This window comes from Lepidochelys kempii, chromosome 1 (genome assembly GCF_965140285.1).
Source record: "Lepidochelys kempii isolate rLepKem1 chromosome 1, rLepKem1.hap1, whole genome shotgun sequence".
NCBI classification, from domain to species: domain Eukaryota; kingdom Metazoa; phylum Chordata; order Testudines; family Cheloniidae; genus Lepidochelys; species Lepidochelys kempii.
The window spans coordinates 49,113,472-49,126,393 of record NC_136380.1 but is presented as its reverse complement, the minus strand read 5'-3'; the positions used below and the strand labels follow the sequence as shown (position 1 = coordinate 49,126,393).

The following is a 12,922-nucleotide window of genomic DNA, read 5'->3' as shown; positions in this document are numbered from 1 at the left end:
AGAAAATCCATCTGATACACTTAGAGAGGTAAATACTTACATTTTTCTTTAAATTTTAATTCTATAGAAGAAACAATCATGGTGTCCCGAGAGAAAAGATACAGCGCATGAAAGACCAGTATGAGCATGACATTACTTTTCATATCGTGCTTCACTCTGAAAAACCAAGCAGAGATGGCAGAAATTCCAATGGAACAAATGCTGCTCACAACACTGGGGCTTATTCCAATATGTGTCCAACATTCCCAAACAGAAGACCACACAGCCGCTACACAAATGAAAGATCATTTAATAGAGGTGGATTCCAGAATGTATTTCATTAGGGTATAAAAGACTAAAAAAATTTACTAATTTTACTCTCAATTTTTGTATTTTTCTACTAAATCTCTAAATCAGGAGTTATTTACAAGTCTTAAAATATCACTGTAATGTTGTTTTGTCAATTACACAATCTGAGACCACTAAAACCAATATAAACTGTACACATCATCCCTGTCCCAGTACACCCCAGTGTTTGCCAATTTTCCTTGTTTAGTCATGTCTTAACCTTTGATTATAAATTTTGCAGGGTAGGGATGCAGTTTGTCTCTTGCCTGTAACAATCATGAACATTTATGGTGCAGTGTAAATATTATTTCTTCCTGTCTTCCAGGCCCATTCTCTCTCCTTCTTCCTCATATACAGTCTCTCACTAACGCCAATCACTTCTTTCTCCTTAATAGTTCCAGAATCCACCCTTTCTTCATGCTCTTTGTTGCCAAGACACTTGTCCATGTTGTAGTCTTTTTTAGCTTCTCTACTTTCTCCTGTCTGGCCTCAGTGCTTCTCACTTCTTCTCACCTCAGCTTGACCAATGTAAACTTTCAATTCTTCCATTGGTTTCCTGTCTTCTTACAGGAAATTCACCTTACAAGACTCTACACAACCTTCTTCCTACCTGCATCACTGCTTTCATTTCTCATGCTCTTCTCAATTCTTTCACTTTTCTCCCCACTTTCCTCAAACTGTTTCATGCCGTCTCTCATGCTGCCCCTCTTCACCTACTCTCTCCATCCTCATCTGCCCACCACCACCTCTCTCCTCATTCAGACGCCTTTTTTTAGCAATCCTTTTTCCCTTCCCTTCATTAATCATCACCACCTGCCTACCCTTTTCCTCAACTGTTGTTCTGTATTTGTTTTCTCTTATACTGTACTCTCTTTAGGACAGAGAACATATTTTGAAGTGCAATGTGAATTACTGGCATCATATAAAATTTTAAAATAAAATAATACTAATAATAGAAAAAATAAAGACCTAAATGCTAATAATTCCATATCGGGGACATTGTAAAACCACAAGAGAAATAGAACAATTTACTAAAGACAGCTGAGTCAATTGTCTTGCAACCTTACCTTGAGAAACGACCAAAAATGTTTGTAGTTATTCCTTTGCACATTGTGTGGGTTTTTAAGACATTTTATCACAGCACTAAGATAATTCAAGGTATGTTGACATTACCTAATATGACACCTAGATAGTTTGAAGACGCACAGCCTGATTTTTAGAGCTTCTAATATTACTATTTTGTCCTCTTCTAGCTCAATTTTTGTCTGTTTCATCCCTGTTGCACCTAGTCCAGCAGTTCTCAAACTTTAGCAACCTGGGGATCCCCATTTTTATTTAAAATATTTCGCAGACCCTCAAGCCAGCTTCTAATATTCCCCGGGGGTGCTCAACCCCTGCTCAGCCCCAGGCCCTGCTCCCACTCCACCCCTTCCCCCAAGGCCTCACCCCCTACTCTTTCTCTTTTCACCCCCTCCCCCGAGTGTGCCCCTTCCCCGCTTTTCCCTCTCCCTCCCAGCATCTACTGCACGACACTGAACAGCTGTTCCACGGCATGCAGGAGGCACCGGGAGGGAGGAGGAGGAGTTGATCAGTGGGACCAGTGGCCCTAGACATGACTTGAGGACCCCCTGGAGTACCCTTGCAGGCCTACAGAGGTCTGCGGATCCCAGTCTGAGAACTGCTGATCTAGTCAATATCCTAAACTTTTGAGCTCTCTTGGGCAAGGGCACTCTATTGCTTGTTTGTACAGCTCTTAGCACAATGGGCCCTGATCCTTTATTGGGGCCCATAGGCGCTACTGTAATATAAAACTAATAACAATTAAATGGGGACTGTGGAGACTCGCCTCTGAAAGTTGGGCTGTAGGGCCTTGTTCTTCAATTTGGTGGGCTAAAGTTAGACACCTAAATATGGATTTGGGTACATTGTTTTAGGCATACAAGTTTGAAACTGAGGGGTTAGCCTTGGGTCTCATGGTTAGCCTTGTCATATTAGACCATGTGAAATCTTTTCATTCCTTATCACTCCAGGATGGACAGTTCACATACACTGCACTAGTTATGGAGTTATCTGGCATTTGATGTTGTGTGTCACACAGTATCCATGAGGAACATGACACCCTTTGTATAATATTACGTATAAGAATTTGTGTACAGATATTGGGCTTTTTCTTGGTGCTTGGGTACTGCTCTACACTCTGGTTCCTGCTTTATGGAACATCTCTTTAGTCTTGTTATTGTGTAAAACTTGATTTCTCTGGTAATTTAACTGGAAATGCATTTTCTCTGTTTATGTGTTGCAGTGTCTGTAGATATGAAATCACTCTGCCTCGATCCGTGAAAAAGGGTCACAAAAACATTAAAGTAGCCTGAGAATAGTGGGCTTATTTACAACAGAAAAAAATGTAAACAGGAAAAACAAATACATTTTGATGTCATGGTTGGCTTTCAAGTTGTATTGCTTTTCACTGTGCAAACTATTGACCAAGTAGAGGGATGGCTTCCCTGTCAGGTAATCAGGAGATGCAACTCTGGCTTTATAATCAAAATAGACTGTGAACAGAAGAGGATTAAAATACACGCAATGTTTGAGATTTATAAAAAAAGCAAAAAAAACCCGGCACACATTAATATGCATTGTTTTTCAGGTCATTTAGGAGGCCTCATGTGCTAAGACTCAGGGAGATTTGGGTGAAGAGGGAGAATTTTGTCCTGATATTTCAAAAACAGAAAGTTAGTCAAAAGGTAGTCAGACAAACAGAAGAAATCTAAAAAACTTTGTAAGTACTTGAATGTATGGAAGTTTTCTCTTTCTAAACCATGTCAAATAAAAAGATAAAATGGGACTTTTTCTTTTCTTTTTTTTAAGTGTGAGAAATTAATCTACCTTGAAAACATGCATGACCACAACCAAAAAAATAAAAAAGAATAAATATGAACCGTTTGTGTATTATAAAGTTTGGGTATTAAGGCATGCGAGCTGAGGAAGCCTTTGCCGAACCACATCATCTCTGTGTCTCAGTTTACCTGTCTATAAAAATTGAGATAATGTTTACCTACCTAACTCACACAGGAGTTATGAGCATTCACTAGATAATGTCTCTATAGTGCTTTGAGCACCCAGAATGTCAAAGAACTCTAAGTATATCTTTATGGTGTGGACAAGCATGTTGGCTTAGCTGGTGATGTGCCTGATTTCTAGTGATTGCTTTATTAGGAATGTGGAATTTATTATCTGATCGTTTTCTTTCTGCTAGCAGCTCCTCTCCTTATTCATCTCTAATGAGTCAATGTGCCACACCTGTGGAATTCAGAGACGACACAATGTTGTTGCTGGAAGCTCCAGAATTAAGCCCCGCCCTTGAGCTCCGGTCACCAAGAGAGTTCTTCCAAAATTGTAGAAATACTCCAGGAACCAATTATTAGCATTAAGACAACAGACTTGATATATCAATGAACCTTAAGGCAAAGAGAACCTTAAGACAAAGAAATTCTATTCCAATTGTTTATCAGGGTGGATTGAATGAGGAGAGGAGCTGCTAGCAGAAAGAAAACCATTAGGTAGTAACTTTCTGGTTCTGCAGCACAGCTTCTTTTCTCATTCATCACTAATGGCTGGTAGCAAGCAAAAAGAAAAGGAGGACTTGTGGCACCTTAGAAACTAACCAATTTATTTGAGCATAAGCTTTCATGAGCTACAGCTCACTTCATCGGATGCATAAAGTGGTAGCAAGCAGTGAATCATAGAGGGGGGAGGGTGGGGAAGAAGGAACAGAGCTTTAAGCATTATTATAATAGAACAATAGGTAGAAATAAAAGTGTTACTCCATATAAAGCCAGAGCTTTGTAATTTAAACAATTCTTTGAGGACAAAGCTAGTAGCACCTTCCGACCCTAGATCAGTACTACAGAGGAATGGAAAACTACTTTGAAATCTTTATTATGTGAAGTTCATACAATTTCCCCCCACAATACCAGTAGGGTCCTTGTAGAGAGAGTCTTGATTCCTTCTTCATAAATATTTTCCTAGATGTTTAGCATGCCAACTGGGGCAGGATTTTGACATCTTGTTGCAGCAAGTTGTGGCCCTAAGGCCCTAGCCTTTTAGATGGAATGATCTGAGCAGAGTACAATTGGTGTGTGTTCTCCATATGTTTGAGATATACTTTCATCATTTTCCAAAGGGTGCTAAGGATTAAAACAAATGATGGGAGAACTATTTCCCAGGAATTGTGGAAAGAATTTACCTTGAACAAAAAGATTTCTGGAACGAAGAGTAACTTTTTCTTCATGACAACAGCACTGACATAGATTGAGGAACTAATTCCAAAATCTGTCTGTATTCCACTTAGGGTTATGCGCATGTGCCATGCACCAGGAGCCAAAGCTTTTTCAAAGTAGTAATGTCTGTCGGTCCGTGCATGCACCCTTGTACTGCATTGTGATTTTGCCCAAGGTGATAAAGGATAGGGCAGACCAACTGTGTCTTTGCTTCCTTCTCCACCACAGATCTACCAGATCCTCAGCAGAAGCAAAGGAGGGTGGGGTTGAAATACAGATAGGGACCACACATCTCAAAGAACTTCCAGTTACAGGTAAATAACCTCCCCTTCTTCGAGTGAGGGTCTCTATTGTATTCAACTGAGGGTGATTAACAAGCAGTACCTAAATAGGCGGAGGGTGAAAGGAAGATGATGGAATTGTGGAATGGAGGATCACTGCACTGAATGAGGCGTCCATCACAGAACCATGCACTAGAGTAGAGCATAATGAGAAGAAAAGGTGTGTACCGTACTCCACATGGCTGCCTTACATATGTCTGCTAGGGGCACGTCGTGGAGCATGGCAGTAGTTGATACTTGCACTCTTGTGGAATGGGCCCGTATCCCACCTGGTGGGTACCGCCCCAATAATTGATAGCAAAGCGTAATGCACCCTGAGACCCACTTTGAGATTCTCTGGGTGGAGATGGCCTACCCTTTAATTCTCTCCACTATGGTGACAGTTTGGGAGTTTTCCAGAATGGCTTTGTCTGTCCTTTGTAGGTAAAAGGCCAGGGCTCTGTGTATATCGAGGGAGTGGAGCTGCCATTCCTCATTTGAGGTGTGCAGTTTAGGAAAGAAAGTGGGTAGATGTATGGGTTGGTTTAGGTGGAAGCAGGAAACCACTTTTGGAAGAAATTTGGGATGCAGGTGCAGTGAAACCTTGTCCTTATGGAATGTGGTGAAACGGGAATTTGCCATCATGGCCCCCAGTTTGTCAACCCTTCTTGCAGAGGTAATAACAACCAGAAAGGCGACCTTCATGGAAAAGAGTGAAAGAGAGCAGGAAGCCAGAGGTTTAAACGGAGAGTTCATTAATGATGTAAGGACTAGGTTGAGGTCCCATTGGGAATGATAGGCTGAATGGGCGGGTATTTATGTGCAAGGCCCTTCCAGAATCAGACAGTCAAAGGATGGGTAAAAAATGACTCTCTCCACTGGATGGTGGAAAACGGTAATAGCAGCTGCGTGTACCCTAATGGAGTGGAGAACAAGCCCCGAGGTTTTCAAATGGAGCATTGGGATACCCACAGCCTCAGGGGCAAGATCGTTCTTGGGCCCAAGAAGTGAAACATTCCAATTTGGATTGGTAGGATTGTCTCATGGAGTCCTTCCTGCTGTTGAAGAGGACATCTTGTACTGCCAACAAACACTCGAGTGCTAGTGGAAGCGTCCATCCAAAAACCAAGCTGTCAGGTGAAGCGTCCGTGGATCAGGCTGCCGGAGTCTGCCATGGTGTTGTGTGAGCAGTTCTGGAAACATCAGTAGTGGGAGGGGAAGATGCTTCGACATGTGGAGAAGAAGGTGAAAACAGAACTGGTGAGGCCAGAATAGAGTTATCGTGTTGAACGTCGCCCTCTCCCATCAGAGTTTGTGAAGGATACATTGCAGGACTGGTAGGGGAGGGAAGGCTTAGTGGATTCAGTCCAACCATTTGACGACCAGGGTGTCTCCTTGTGAAGGGGCACCAAATCCTCCCCTTGAACAGTACTGAATGCATTTGATGTTGGTGTGAGATGCAAATAGGTCCCTGATCAGAGTTCCCCAGTGACCAAAAATGTCCGCGATTACTGTGACATGTAACTCCCATTCATGGTTGGTTGCAAGGTTCCTGTGGAAGGCATCAGCAATCACATTCTGAGTTCCTGGCAGGTAGGCTGCCGAAGAAGGATATGGTGTGCAATGCACCATTTCCAAAGGCATAAAGCTTCTGCACACAATGTTGGGGACCTTGTGCCCCCTTGTTTGTTTATGTAGTAAACCGTAGTGGTGTTGTCCAACATGACGAGGACATGATGAGAACGGAGAGCTGGTAAAAACATGCAGCATGCCTTGTGCACTGCCCAAAGTTTCAGGATGTTGATGTGCATCCTGGCTTCGCGAGTGGCCCAAGTGCCTTTTGTCATGCAGTCTCCCTTGTGGGTGCCCCAGCCATCAAGTGACATGTCTGTTATGATTGTCACACTAGGGGAAGACGGAAGGAAGGGCATTCCGGAGCAAACCGGAGCGGGCCTGTCCCTCACTGAAGGGAAGAGATGACTTCTGGTGGAATGGCAAGAATTGTGTCCATGGGTAGGTGTATGGGGGAGTAGACTCCCTGTAGCCATAGCTGTAGACAGTGGAAGCACAGGCAAGCAAAGGCCATGATGTAAGTGCACGCTGCCATGTGGCCAAGGAGGGAAAGGCAAGTTCTGGCTAGACTGAGGGACTGGTAGTCATCAAGGTGATCAGGTCTAGTAAGCTTTGGAACCTGTCTTCTGGCAGATAAGTGCGTGCTGAGGCTGCATTGATGCATGCTCCTTGGAATTCCAGGAACTGAGGAGGATGCAAAGTCAATTTTTCAACATTGACGTTTACTCCTAGGAAGGAGAGGAGTAGAAGGAGCTGGGATGTCGACTCTTCAGCTTCCTTTCTGGATCGTGCCACCAGCAGCCAGTTATCTAGGTAAGGGAAGACAAGGACTTGATGTCAGAGGTGAACCTCTACCACAGAGAAAACCTGTGTGAAGACCCATGGGGTAGTGGCAAGTCTGAGTGGGAGAACCCTGTATTGGAAATGTCGAGGACCCACCATCAATCTCAGGAACCATTTGTGGGTTCTGTGAATGTCGATATGGAAGTAGGCATCTTGCCTAGTGAGCCATGTGGAACTCCAGCTTGTGAATGGAACGGTTGAGGTGTCAGACATCCAATATTGGTCTTCATCACCCCTTCTTCTTGGGTACCAGCAAATAGTTGGAACAGAAGTCTATGCTGATAGGCTGCAGGGACTGGCTCCACTGCTCCTCTCTGCAGGAGGGTGTCCACCTCTAGAGTAAGCATACTGTTATGAGAATGATCCTTGGGCCGCGATTGGGGCAGGAGATATGGATGAGATAGCACCATAGACTCGATGGTATAGCCATGTCGAATGACATCCAGGACCTACTTGTCCATTATCACTCTCCATGCTGGCAGAAATAGTTTGAGATGACCCTCAAAAGGGTGGCTGGCAAGAGAGTTGAGATGCAAAGGGGCTAATGGCTCTCTAGTCGAACTCAGATATATCACTTACATGAAGACTGGGGCTGGAGCACCCACTGGGAAAATGTGGTGGGGGCTGAGCATCCACCGGCAGCCCCCCTATCATCTGCCCTCCACCCCGAGTGCTTCCTGCCCACGGAGGGCCCCATGGATCAGCACCTCTCCCTCCCTCCCTGCACCTCCTGCCCACCATGAACAGCTGTTTTGTGGCGTGCAGGGAGGCTGGAGCTGGAGCGGGAAGAGGTGGGGTGTGGGTGGGGCCTGGGGAGAAGGGGTGGAGTGGGGGCAGGGCCTGGGGCACAGCCAGGAGTCTAGCACCCCCCGGCAGTTTGAAAAGTTGGCACCTGTGGCAGACAGGATCTGTGAACCTTTGGGTGTTTCTGTGGAGGCATGTAGGCTTGGTGATAGAAGTGGGAAGACCGGTAGCATTGTGTAGGCAGCGGATGGTAAAATTTCCGCTTTGATTCTGGCATATATATGCCTAAGGAACACAGGTTGGCTCTGGAGTCTTTTAGTGAGTTCAAGGAGTCATCCGTCTTCTGACTGAGCGATATGATTCATCCAAAGGGAGGGCCTCAATTGTTTTCTGTACCTCCCTAGGGAAACCTAAGGAATGCAACCAGAATTCCCTCTTCATGATAATTCCAGTTGCCAATATGCACGAGGACATGTCTGCTGAATCAACTGCTGCGTTAAGTACGGACTTAGCGATTAACTTGTTTTCTTCTAAAATAGCTTGGAATCAGGCAAGATCCTGTTGAGGTAGCTTATCAGCCAAATCCACCATCTGTCCACAGTTTACAAAATCATAGTTGGTCATCAATACCAGGTAGTTTGAGATCTGGAACTGGAGGTTGACTGAGAAGACTTTTTGACTTATAAGGTCTAACCTCTTGCCCTCATCAGCAGGTGTGGAGTGTAGATGCTGTTTTTTAGCCTGCTCCGTAGCAGCCAGAATCATCAGGGAATTGGGTGGAGGATGTGAGAACAGAAACTCAGACCCCTTGCAGGGAGACATAGTATCTCTTTCCTGCCCCTTTCAGGGTGAGGGCACACGTGGCTTGGGTTCGCATGGTGCCTGCTGGTTGTAGAATGGCATCATTGATTGGTAGGGCCACCCTGGCTGGTACTGATGTGTGCAAAATGTCTAGTAGTTGGTGTTGACTGTCCTGTACCTCTTCTAATGGGTTCTGAATAGCGTTAGTTATCATCTGTAGCAGCTCGTGAAACTGACAATAGTCGTCTGGAGGAGAGGAGGGTATCGATGACACAGCCATGTGCGAGAACGACAAGGGAAACCTCTCCGGATCTGTCAGGGCCAGGCTGATTGGTGCATAATCTAGCACTGGTTCTGAACATCTATTTGACAAATGATGAGGCAGTGAAACAGAGGAGTCCTCCCACATTGAAAGAGACTGTTCCGAAGCCAAATATTGGGGCCACAAGCTCCAATATGGCCAACCTGGTTGATCCTGCTGATACAATGGTGGTGCCCAAGGAGTCAAGTACCAGTGACTCCTGGGCTTAGGTAAGGGAGGGTATTGCCACAGTGCTGTCGGAACCCTCTGATAGTTATGTCTTTGGAATGGAAGTGGCAGGCCATGCATAACATCTGGATCCTCAGACTCAGAGTCCTGTACAAATGGCGATGCCGACGGAATGGGGTGTGTGTAAGAACACGTCCAGAAGGTGGTGGATCCAAGACACTGGATGGAGCTCTCTTAGTAGGTGAGAGTACCAGAACACACGGAGACCTCATCCTTTCCAGAGAGAACAATTCAGAGATAAAGGCCCAGGAGCACTTCCAAGTTTCCCTAAGTCAATGGTACCTTGGTCTACGGACGGAACCAGGGCAAATAAGGAGATCTGTCTCAAGCCTGACGACTCACAGGATACCAGCGGAGCTGATGCAGGAGGGGTCTGGGACTGGCAGATCTGGTGAATGATGTGACTTTTTGTCACTCTTGTGGGCCTTGGAACGCAGTGCTGCTCCATGGCTGGAACTCGTGGATGGGTTCTTTCTTAGACCTGGAGGAAGACCTACTGTCATGCTTATGTGCATGCTTCCGTGACTGATGGCTAGGCCCTGGCGCAGGGTCCATAGCATTGGTACCGGTAGAGCTGTACTGAGGCTCTATGGTAGAAGCCTCACTTCAGTCCCTGGAAAAATCATGGAGCAGGTCCTCAAAGAATCAATCCTGAAGCACTTACATGAGAGGAAAGTGATCAGGAACAGTCAGCATGGATTCACCAAGGGAAGGTCATGCCTGACTAATCTAATCGCCTTCTATGATAAGATTACTGGTTCTGTGGATGAAGGGAAAGCAGTGGATGTATTGTATCTTGACTTTAGCAAAGCTTTTGACACGGTCTCCCACAGTATTCTTGTCAGCAAGTTAAGGAAGTATGGGCTGGATGAATGCACAATAAGGTGGATAGAAAGTTGGCTAGATTGTCGGGCTCAACGGGTAGTGATCAATGGCTCCATGTTTAGTTGGCAGCCGGTGTCAAGTGGAGTGCCCCAGGGGTCGGTCCTGGGGCCGGTTTTGTTCAATATCTTCATAAATGATCTGGAGGATGGTGTGGATTGCACTCTCAGCAAATTTGCGGATGATACTAAACTGGGAGGAGTGGTAGATACGCTGGAGGGCAGGGATAGGATATAGAGGGACCTAGACAAATTGGAGGATTGGGCCAAAAGAAATCTGATGAGGTTCAATAAGGATAAGTGCAAGGTCCTGCACTTAGGACGGAAGAACCCAATGCACAGCTACAGACTAGGGACCGAATGGCTAGGCAGCAGTTCTGCGGAAAAGGACCTAGGGGTGACAGCGGACGAGAAGCTGGATATGAGCCAGCAGTGTGCCCTTGTTGCCAAGAAGGCCAATGGCATTTTGGGATGTATAAGTAGGGGCATAGCGAGCAGATCGAGGGACGTGATCGTCCCCCTCTATTCGACATTGGTGAGGCCTCATCTGGAGTACTGTGTCCAGTTTTGGGCCCCACAATACAAGAAGGATGTGGATAAATTGGAGAGAGTCCAGCGAAGGGCAACAAAAATGATTAGGGGTCTGGAACACATGAGTTATGAGGAGAGGCTGAGGGAACTGGGATTGTTTAGTCTGCAGAAGAGAAGAATGAGGGGAGATTTGATAGCTGCTTTCAACTACCTGAGAGGTAGTTCCAGAGAGGATGGTTCTAAACTATTCTCAGTGGTGGAAGAGGACAGGACAAGGAGTAATGGTCTCAAGTTGCAGTGGGGGAGGTTTAGGTTGGATATTAGGAAAATCTTTTTTACTAGGAGGGTGGTGAAACACTGGAATGCGTTGCCTAGGGAGGTGGTGGAATCTCCTTCCTTAGAAGTTTTTAAGGTCAGGTTTGACAAAACCCTGGCTGGGATGATTTAATTGGGTATGGGTCCTGCTTTTGAGCAGGGGGTTGGACTAGATGACCTCCTGAGGTCCCTTCCAACCGTGATATTCTATGATTCTATGAGGCTCTTGAACTGTTCTGGCTGACGTACGGGGGGATTCCCTAGCAAGGATCCAGCTGCGTCCCCATGGCGATGTCCATGAGGTACTTCTTAATACAGAAGGCTCTACCTTCCCTTGTACAAGCAGGGAAGGAGAGGCAGATACTGCACCGGGACATAGCGTGAGTTTCCATCAAACAGTACAGACAACGTTGGTATTCGTTGCTGAGAGGAAATAGATGAAGGCAGGAAGCACAGACTTTGAATCCCAGGTTCTTTGGCATAATCCAATACCCAGACCTGGATGCTGGAGTAGGGGATTGTTCAGTGGGAGACCGCGGAAGCAGTGCCCAAAGTCCTTAATCGTACAAGAACTTTCAGAAACAAGAAAATTACTACAAAAACAGCAAAAAATCTTGACTGTATACAGTACCCAAACCTGGGTGCTGTGGGGGGGAAGGGGTTAGGGATTGTTTGATGAGAACCACAGAAGCGGCATCCCTAGCGTGTAAACCTACAAAACTTCTAGAAGCAAGAAAACTACTACAAAAACGGCAAGAATCCTATGTACAAAAATAAAAATAGTTTTACAGAAGATTGGAAAATGCATCACACCGACGGGAAGACAGCAGAAGCTCCAACTCAGATCATGTGGTGGTGAAAAGGAACTGAGCATGCGGTCACTCTGCTCTGCCCCGCCCTTCATCGCCTTGGGAGAAACCATGAGGCAGTGCAAGGGCACATGTGCAGACCGACAGACAACTGCTTTGAAAAAGCTCCAGCTTCGGCGCATGGCACATAACCCTCAGTGGAATACAACAGGGACCATCACTCGAAAAAACTTGTCTCTCTCAACAACAGAAATTGGTTCAATAAAAGGTATTAACTCACCCTCCCTGTCTCTCCAAGATCAATGACTGAAATTTTCTGGTTGAGTTTTGTCTGGAAATCAAAATTGATCAATGAGACTGATGGAGAAACTCTGCTGAACTATTCTTTTCTTTTGATGCCCAGGCTAACTGTAGGTCGTCTAGGTCTGATTAAAGGAGAAGTCCCTGCTTCAAGAGGTCTGGTCTTTTCTGACAGTGCAATGGAGGTTCCTTGACTGTCCATATAGTCCAACAGGACCATTCTGCAGCTGCCTGAAATGTAAGCCACTTTCCTTGGAGAAAGGCCCTTAAGCACAATTCCCATTACACTGCAGCCTAAACCAGGGCTTCATTGGAATAATAGGTTTCCCTGCATGCCCAGACATGCTGCCAGGAGGTGAGAAAGAGGTGGTGAGCTTGATACAAGACAACAGTGAGACTGTTGGTGTGCTGATACCACTGCCTATCATGTTCACCAATATTTGTCTCATTCTTTCCTTGCAGTCCTCCTTCAGTCTGTATCCATCTGTCGTCTCTTGTCTTGTACTTAGACTTGTAAGCTCTTTGGGATAGGGATTGTCTTTTTTGTCCTATGTATGTACTGAGCCTAGCACAATGAGGTCCTGGTCCATGACTAGGGCTTACAGGATACACGGTAATAAATCATAAATAATAATAATAATACAGAACA

At 45.4% G+C, this 12,922-nt stretch overlaps 1 protein-coding gene across 2 annotated transcripts in view; it reads left to right on the top strand.

Moving 5' to 3' along the window:
- The window catches only part of N4BP2L1 (NEDD4 binding protein 2 like 1), a 40,305-nt gene that overhangs the window by 21,628 nt on the left and 5,755 nt on the right, over nucleotides 1–12,922 (top strand). The window contains exon 5 of one of the 2 annotated variants that reach the window (XM_073341578.2): nucleotides 4,836–4,921. In XM_073341578.2, the coding sequence (XP_073197679.1) occupies nucleotides 4,836–4,921 (86 nt within the window). Of the gene's footprint in view, nucleotides 1–67; nucleotides 3,060–4,835; nucleotides 4,922–12,922 lie in introns of those variants that run through there. The other variant, XM_073341562.2, reaches the window with a different exon arrangement.